A 9,428-nucleotide genomic window follows, 5' to 3' on the forward strand; every position below is an offset into this window, starting at 1 on the left:
TACGGCTCGAATAACTTCATTCAGCCTGTTGTGCTGCTTGGACACGAGCTCCGTCTCACTCTTCAGCTGCATCAGAGGAGAATCAGCATCAGTCGGTAACTTTAGCTGCAACTAAGGTGTGTCTGCATCTCGTTGTGAACACGGGGACACTTCACATGGCTCCACACATCTGCACTTCTGTCACATCTTTTTAAATGCTGGGTTTGCCAGTGTGTTCCTATGGTAACCATGGTGATTCCTAAAACCTTACAGGGTCACATGAGCTGGATGCTCTATGGCTCCACATGCTTGAAACCACCAAACAAACATCCTGAGAAACAGCAGCAGGTGACGACATGTTTTCAGGGACTGAGTGAAGCACATGCTGATGCTGCTCAGCAGCAGCGTCTCACCTGAATGAGGTAACTCTCTGACCCCACCAAAGCCACCAGCCCGTTGACAGCAGCCAGCCGCTGCATGGTGGGACAGCCCTGTAAACAAAGGCAGCATGGAGGTCAGCGCTGGGACCCCAAACATCATTTCACGTGATTGGACATCGTTTACATGAACATGAACGTCAGGTTTTGTACCTCAGCCAGTAAGATTTTGATCCAGGCTGCGAGCAGGTGAGGGTGGATGTGCTCTGCTTTGCCGTGGCCGCACACCGACAGGCCGTGGACCGCTAACCCCAGAGCCAGGGAGAAGCCCGGGGTCTGGAGACACAGGGTCATCAATAAAACCACAAAGAGCTGCTGGAGCCAGAATGACCCCCATCAGCTACCTACTGACCTGCTGGCTCTCCTCAGTCAGGCTGCGCAGCGTGTCCATCACCTCCTCCGCCTTGGCGGCGTCAATAAGACCTGCGCTGAACGCTGAAACGCTCACGCACGCCACAGAGTACGCCAAGACCTGCAACAGCATCACTCTTCAAACTAGACAAAATCAAGAAAGTTCACAACACACACAAACACAACACCACACCCACCTGACCACTCAACAACCCACGACATCAGCACTATTCATGCACCTCAGCCACACATCACAGACCTACAGCTTACACTTTAGCGACACCAACACAAACTTTACCTGCTTTGTTGTTCAACAGGACACATCTGGGAAGGATCATGGAAAGTGAGATAATAAGCTCTTGTCAGTGAAAATACGAGGGGCGACTTAAGCCAGTTTTTGTTAACAACGCCTTGTCACCCGCGATCCTCCCTTCAATGCTTGGGCCTCTCTCCTCACGCGACGTCGCTGAACACTGACTCGTGTTCCGAGCGTCTTGGGGACCAGCGTCTAGTTGCTGTTTGCGCCTCTGTCCAAGCCCAAGAAGGACTGAAGATGCTAGGTTCGGATCTTAAGTCCACCACGTGTTGCTTAGTGTGCTCTACCAATAGATCGCTGCGCAGCACAACACGTGCTTCTGTACGAGCTCCAATATCCACTAACAGGCCAGCTGACAATAGGCTCGTGGTGTCCGCCAATGATGCAGCGATAAGCGTATACAGTAAACAACCCGATCATACAACGGCACTGCGACGCACCCATGTTAATAAAAGTGCCATGTTAGCCCGAGCACGATCGCTTGACAAAAGAATTTCATCCATGCAATTCAACCAAAGCTCATCTGTGTTACACTTTTTATTTGCTCTGGTCACGACGACACGTTTTTACAGCTTATACAAGCCGAATCTGTTCCAGTCGTACAGTAAAGATCATAAGATGCACCATTTTAGTGCTTCGAGGTCATAGGTCAAAGTTCACACATCACCATCAGGCTCAAAGTTTTAACTCTTCATGTAGCAGAAACTGTCTTTAGTAGATAATTCATCAAAGATCTGGACAGAACTAAGTACTATCTCAGCTTCTTCTATCACAAGCGTGTCTGAGCAGACAGGTACAATCAAAGACTTGATCCTGTATCAGATTCAGGACCTCGCTCTGTGTCGGCGTGCGAGCCGTGTGCAGGGTGCTTACCTCCTGCTCCATGCGTCCCCGCCCACTGCAGTCCTGCAGGTTGGCCAGCAGCTTGTCGAGCGTTAGGCTGACACGGACGTGTCGACTCCTCTGTCCACTGCTGCAGAAGGCAGACAGCACTAGCCCCAGACCCAGTATGCAGCCAGTGCTGAGGAAAGAAGGCAGAACATGAAGAGACCACGTTTAACATGCTAACCCCTGTTTCACTGCTGAATATCCTAACATGCTTCCAGATGTGTCTGTGAAAAAGAGTAAATGTGCCAAACGAGCAGCAGCATAAACCAACCGTGTGATGTCAGTGTGCATTTACTCTATTAATAAGAGGACCTACTTGTATTCCAGGTTGGGGTTGAAAGAGGAACTTTCCAGAGCATCCAGAGGGCCGAAGAGGAGATCAGCATCCTTCTGAGCAGACTCATCACTGACAGAGGACAGAGGCAGTCAGTAACCGTTACGCTGTTGGTTCACATCAGAATCTCCTCCTGCAGACTGTACCTGAGGCGCTGGTGCAGCAGGGTGGACAGCACCATGCCCAGACCGAGCCCGGAGTGGAACTGGATGGCCTGGGAGTCGTCTGCGGCGGGGGAGCCCGGGAGGCCGGCCCGCAGTGCCGACAGGATGTGGGTCAGACTGTCCCGCTGCCACACCACGAGCACGGAGACGAGGAGCGACAGGGCGAGGCTTGCACAGGAGCGCGCTATGGTGCTCGCTGTGTTCTCACCCGAGTAGGAGCGCTGAGGAGGCCGACGGCACAGGGTGAAGGTGATCAATGCAAGAAAGCAACTTTCTATTCACAACAACTGTCACAGCGTTTAAATAACTCGAATCATCTGCCAATCACGGCTTCTTATGTAAAAGCTGATGAAACTCACGTGTAGAAACCAGGGGAAGACTCGTCCTGTGGCCTTGAAGCTGCTGCTGCTGATGCTGAGCAGGGTGTCCAGCACCATGGTCAACCAGCTTCCTGTGGCCACAAACTCTGGTCCAGCCTATCAAGTCCAACAGCACTGAGCTGAGCATCTATAGGATTATGAAATAGCAAACAGTGTGTAACAGGACCCTGCGGTGTCTCACCCCCAGGCTGCCGTCACCATCAGTGGGCAGGTTGCTCTCATACTTGGCGAGAACAGCGGCGAGGCCGCTCAGAGCCAAGATGGCGTTTCCCTGAACAACAGGACTGTCCCTGAAACGATCCACAGAAAGTCATTTCACAGTGCTCGCATCAGGTTACTCTGCACAGCTCACCAAACGTTTCCTATGAAGCAGAGCGACCAGGGGACTCACTTTGTAGCAGCTTTGATGACATCTGCCAGCTGATCTCTGGCCCTGTGTCAGAAACATGAGAAAAATACATTACAAAGATGAAGAACGTGATGAAGAGGGTGACCAGTGTCTGTTAAAGCAGTGGTGCACATCAGCACTTTAGTCTATTTACAACCGTAACTCCCAAAACATCAGGACGGCGTCTCACATGTAAATGAAACAGGGTGATTTACAGATTAAATGTAACTGAGAAAAACCAACATTTAGGGGAAAACGAAGTGTGGAGAATGTAAGTGTGATGGTGTAGCGCTGAGACAGACGCCGTAGCATCTTTGTAACGGTCTGTAAATGTCTTCGACTGGACCTTGGGACAGTCCTCCTGTTCTTGTCCGAGCAGCTAAAATCCTGGATCAAAGTCCTCGGTCTTCTTTGGTGGATTGTTCATGTGCCTCTCATTTGCCCGGAGAATGCTTCCTCCATGCTTTCTAAACAAGTCTGCGCTCCAATTCATCCCACAGATGTTCTGCTGGGTCAAAGTCAGGACTCTTTGTAGGCCAGTCAGGTTCTTCCTGTGCACACGTTCATGTTGGGAGCAGGAAATCGTCCCAAATGTCTTTGTATTTGGAAGCATTAACAATTCCTCTCACCAGAACTAAGTAGCTGAGCCCAACCTCTAAAGAACAGCCGCACTATCATCCCTCCACCACCAAAGTCAGACCAGTATCAGTCTCCTGATAACTGCCCAACCAGACTCCTCCATCTGCGAGACGGAGAAGCGTGAACACGACATTTTACAACTATGCTTGTTGCATCCGATCACGACACCGTCCAGGAACTTCCTGAGCTCCTGACAGCGTCCCACAGACTTTATAACCTGTGACTGACATGCCTGAAAACCATGATTCACTCTCTTCATGGTCAGGAGGGAGAGCAGGTGGTCTACTGGTCAGGAGGTTGCTGGTTCAGAACCAGTTATTTTGGCTACATAGTGCAGATGTTACCACAAAGTGTTGATGTAAAGTTTGGCCCACACAGCAGGGATCACACACACACACACACACACACACACACACACACACTACAGTCATTACAGTAAGATCAGTGACCTTGTACAAAAGCACTACCATTTATACACACAGTCTACACATATACATGCAAGTCATGAGTGTGGGTCTCACCACAGCCAGGCACAGTGATGCTTGTACTGCAGCTCCTGTGGATCCTCTTTGCCTTGTTTCTGGAGCATCTCTAACTCAGCACGTCGACCCTGCCAACAAAACCAAACCCTGAGAGGCCTTTACTGTGAGGTCAGAGGCCTCTGAGGCCTTTACTGTGAGGTCAGAGGCCTCTGAGGCCTTTACTGTAAGGTCAGAGGCCTCTGAGACCTTTACTAAGGTAGAGGTCTGAGACCTTTACTGTAAGGTCAGAGACTTACTGTAAGGTCAGAGACCTTTACTGTAAGGTCAGAGACTTTACTGTAAGGTCAGAGGCCTCTGAGGCCTTTACTGTAAGGTCAGAGACTTTACTGTACGGTCAGAGACTTTACTGTAAGGTCAGAGGCCTCTGAGGCCTTTACTGTATGCTTTTGTAACACCTGCACAAACCTCCATAACGGCGTAGAAAGCTCGGCTCATGAAGCCCCTCCAGGCCTGTGGCAGCAGGAGGGCACGGTGCCACTCAGAGGGCTGGATGTTGACCTGTGCACCAAAATACAGAGGAAGGAAACAGTTCCTCTTTCAAGCTCTGCGTACACGACAAAGAACAAGCGTGAAAGCAATGGAAGGAGACATCACGTACTTCATGAACGAGGGCTGTCAGCGTCTGCTGGTAGCTGCGGCTGCGGCTGACCAGGAAGCGGCTGATGGGTCTCCCAGCACGATCGGTCTGCACAGACAAACTGTACGACAGGAGCAGCCCAGCTGCACCACAGACAGAAAGGCTGAGTTATACTGGTGCTTCCAACAGTAACGTGTTGGTACACAGACACACTGTTCAGCACGCGTGGGTTTGAGATCTCCACCATGTCCTGGCTTCATGAAAACCACACAGATTAAATCTGCAGATTATCTTCATGTTCCAAACCTCTCCTCAGAAAGACGTCCCTTCCTGTAGCTCCACATATTCTCCCTTCCTCACCAACTTAAGAAACATAACTTTGATATGCTGACTGACAGATCTGACCCATGTGAAAGGCAAAGCAGCTGACATGTTCATAGTCACATTCAACGACACCACACAGTCGATGTCACTGAGACCAGCTAAATGAGCTGTTACTGGGTCACCTGCTAGTCCTGGCTTCAGCCCAGGCTGCTTGTTTTTCTCGTAGGTCTTGAGCATGAACGACGGGATTCCTGCCACCGTTTTACCCCGGTCTGAGCGGAGGTTACCCCCCCTCAGGGCTGAGAAGTAGATTCCCCGTGGCATCTGACTCATCTCCTGCCTCACCAGTGACGTCAGGAAGAGCTCGAAGGCTGGGAACATAAAAGAAACACCATCAGTGCACCATCATCAGCATTACTCAGGATCACATGCAGATGTGACAGATCCACGATCTCTCCAGGGAACCAGCAGGAAACACCAAACACCTGGTGTCTGTTTCTGTGCAGGTATGCTCAAACAGCTCAAACAGCTGTGATGTGGATGGTTGTGAACAGTTGTGCTAAACAAAATGTTTTAAATCATGTAGCATACACGTGTTCCTAAAGTATCTTAGCGGTCCCAGGACTGCACTCTCCTGGATCCTGCTTTCAGGGTTACAGCCTCTAACGCTCCTGCTGCCACTAAGACCACTTTGTTCTTGACCTCTCCAGTCCCTGCTACTCTGGAAGCTGAAGCACCCCCGGCCCTTAGCCCTACTACCGGGTCGACGGGGCTTCTAGTCCATATGTGGCGCGGCTGTTTCTATACACTACAGCTTCCTGGTTGTGCTTTGAGTTTATGCTATCCCAGCTTGCATCTTACATCCTGCTACTACGTGGTGGAAAATGTCCGTAGCACCTTTGCACAGTCTGCAGCCGTGGTAGACTCCCTCCTACCACAGCTCTAAGGATCTGGATCTTTCTACCAGTCATCTGGCTTCTCAGCATCTGTTTTAGCATCTGCAAGGACTTGGCTCTGACTGATCTTCATCCTGCTGGCCTCACCAGGTGGATCTCACTGACTCCTCCCACACAGCTTGATGTCATCCATCTACAGGATGACATTTGATGACATCACCTCTTAGTGATGAGGCTTTGGGGATTGAAGCCTGTGCAGACAGAAGCAGGGACGTTGCCTTTGTACACTGCACACTCCAGTACTGTCTTCCACAGGTCCTGATGAATATTATCAGTGCGCTGAAGCACAGTAACAAGCAGGTCAGTGTGCATGAGTGGGGCATGGAGTCAGGCTGGTCTGCCTAGTCTCAAGTATTTTTATACTGTCAGAATGACATGATAGCAACGAACCAGGAGCCTGAGCTTGTGTTGTCTCTAATGCCTTTCAGAGTGGTGCACTGGCTCATGTGCCTCCACAGCTTCACAGAGCAGCTCCTGTGTTGTGGAGAGGCGAGTAATCGGGCCGTGGTTTGATGGTTCTGTCCTGTGTTCGTGCCTTTAGCATTCCCCATATCTATAGACCGCTGATCACCGAACGCTTCTTCCAACAGTAGACGTGGATTATGTCGGGTCCCGCTGTGGTCCCCAGACTCATTGTTGGATGTCTGCTTTGTGATGTCGACTGCCTCTTGCTCTCTCTCGTGTGCTGGATGGATCTCTAGAAGCACTTTATTCTGTCGGGACCACAGGATACAACCTGTTGGTTTGTTGGCTGCTCCGGTTTACCTGGAAGAACAGACGAGGTGGTGAGAGTCATCAGCTTCACATAAGATGAGCCTGGGACGGAGAGATCCTTCTCCTCTTCCTCCTTTTCTTTACTCTGTTCATCTTCTTCGTTTTCAGGCAGCTTTGCAGGTGGTCGGGCCTTCAACCAAAGAGAAGAGCAGAGCAGGACGATTCAAACAGAGAGCTGACACACGGCGGCGTACAGGAATGTTTCTGAACACGCTAAAACAACTGAAACAGCTTCCTCATTAACTAGTGCCGCATAAGTACATCTGACTAACGTCTGAGGACAATTAATAACGAAACATTGCAAAATGATCTGGCTAATATGTTAGAAAGCACGAGTCAGACAACAACAGAACTGTTATGATGTTGTTATGAGAGTGGAGCAGGACTCTTAACTGCCTCAGGAAGGTGGTTTATGGTGTGGTCTGTTTCAGGAAAGTCTGCCAAAGCCCTGTAGCCACAGCTGGACACCTCTGGATCCTGTTACAACACAAAGGTGCAGACACATGTTTCTGTCTCCTACAAAATGATGAAACTTATGCAACATCACAGCATGTTTGTGCATGTAGGAGTCATCATGTCAGCTGTGTGTGTAGATACAGTATATACAGACCTCGCTCAGAGCATAAGTCCACAGAATGCTGACCACCTCTTCTTTTAATTTCTAAGAGCAGAGACAAAAAATAAGAAGTGAATTTAATGCGCACACACACACACACACACACACACACACACACACACACACACACACACACACACAGCAGTAGAATCAAGAGTTTTCCAACCCTTTTCTTATGTTTTCTGCAGACTTTCATTCAGCCAAATCACTGCACTGACCTAAAGCACGATCTGCACGACATTTCCTTTAAACACAGTGAAGGTGGACGCTGCTCTTAATATACACGAAACCCAGAGTTAGCTTTCATGTATATGAAAGAGTTGCTGCTGTGCTCTGGATCTTTGGCATTTTGCATTAACCGATTTTCACTAAGCTTAAGTTCACACAGCAGAGAAGTTTGTGTCTGACTCAGTGACTGCAAGGTGCTGCGCAGGTCCTGTGGCTGCAACCCAAAAGCATCCCTATCAGCCGTCCTGTGCTAATATGCCATGTTTGGCCTTTGGTCTTGTGTTTGTTTAGATGCAACTTTGCAAACCTAAGCTGTTCTGCCATATCATTGTTAGAGAGGAGGAGAGCTTTCCAACAAGCAGCACTGCATGGTCTAGGACTCATCTGCTGGGACGGCCACTGCTGCACTGTGTTGAATCCTCCAGAGCAACAAATTACCAAAACTTCTGTTTTTAAAAAGATGCTCACACTCGCTGATCCATTTGTTAGTTACTGTGAAGTCCGACCACAGCAGGACTCTGAGGACTGGACCCTCACACGTCTGTACTTTGTGCTTCTACCCAGCTTTACATTGATGTGCTAACTTTAGCTACCAAACACAGTGATGTAGAGATGTGACTCTACAGTGAGGTTATACAAACAGCTGGTGAGAGTCCTGTTTACAGACAGAACCACAGAGAAAAACATAACCTGGTGGAGTTCCTGTGTCGCTCTGTTAGCTCCTCAACACAGAGCAACATGAACGTTACGACGCACCTCGTACTGCTCTGATTTAACTGTGAGCTGAGGCACCAGAGCCAAAAGCTCAGCGATGGCTTGAACCACCTCTGGCTGTGAGTGACAGCTGAGCTCAGGCCAAACAGTTCTCCATGCTGAGATAATATCCACCACCTGAGAAAGAAAGATTTGTTTTAAGACCAGAACTTTGGAAAAGATTCAAAAGTTATGATCCAGAAAAATGATGATTCCTGAATTTAAAGAGACAAATGGAGACAGGCGAGGTACCTCTGCTCGACACAGCTGCTGTAGTCCCTGCAGGACGAGAGCAGCCGGGGTTGCCAGGTCTGGTCTGTTGCACTGTTTTAAAGTGAGTGAAATGGCAGCCACCATGTCCCCTGCATGCTGGTAAGGCCTGGTTAACACACACATCAGCGTGAACAAAGTGGGAAATGTGTTTCTTCTCATTTTGTTACCATTTTTATTTAAGAAAAAAGCATTAAAAGTGCCAGGACACGTGTAAGTAAGTAAATGCCAAACACAGCTTCTTATCATTGCAAACTCTTCTGGCTGCAAATGTTTTACAATAAAAGCAAACGTAAGCATTTGTGAAAACAACGAAACAGCTCAATGATTTGCTAAATTTGTACTGTAGCATCCATCCAGAGGGTTTCCCAGGTTTTCACTAATGCTGCTAAAAAAGCTGCATGTACATGTTAGCAGGTGTAACAGGCCCCGGGAGGATGGACAGTGTGCACCAGCTGGTTAGAACAAAGGAAATAATCAAATAAAATCATCGTTTTATTTCATCAACACAC

General features: G+C 49.0%; 1 protein-coding gene across 1 annotated transcript in view; it reads right to left on the reverse strand.

The window, feature by feature from the left end:
* The window catches only part of focad (focadhesin), a gene marked incomplete at its 5' end in the record, with an annotated part of 36,961 nt that overhangs the window by 16,692 nt on the left and 10,841 nt on the right, over positions 1-9,428 (reverse strand). The window contains 17 exon segments of the mRNA XM_042216065.1: positions 4-66; positions 393-470; positions 570-692; positions 769-888; positions 1,957-2,104; positions 2,288-2,377; positions 2,452-2,690; positions 2,829-2,945; positions 3,031-3,139; positions 3,241-3,282; positions 4,398-4,486; positions 4,824-4,916; positions 5,017-5,138; positions 5,502-5,690; positions 7,041-7,179; positions 7,443-7,526; positions 7,660-7,710. Coding sequence (XP_042071999.1) covers positions 4-66; positions 393-470; positions 570-692; positions 769-888; positions 1,957-2,104; positions 2,288-2,377; positions 2,452-2,690; positions 2,829-2,945; positions 3,031-3,139; positions 3,241-3,282; positions 4,398-4,486; positions 4,824-4,916; positions 5,017-5,138; positions 5,502-5,690; positions 7,041-7,179; positions 7,443-7,526; positions 7,660-7,710 — 1,896 coding nt within the window.

Source organism: Haplochromis burtoni, unplaced genomic scaffold (assembly GCF_018398535.1).
Source record: "Haplochromis burtoni strain Fernald_Lab_line unplaced genomic scaffold, NCSU_Asbu1 Contig_913, whole genome shotgun sequence".
Lineage (NCBI taxonomy): Eukaryota > Metazoa > Chordata > Actinopteri > Cichliformes > Cichlidae > Haplochromis > Haplochromis burtoni.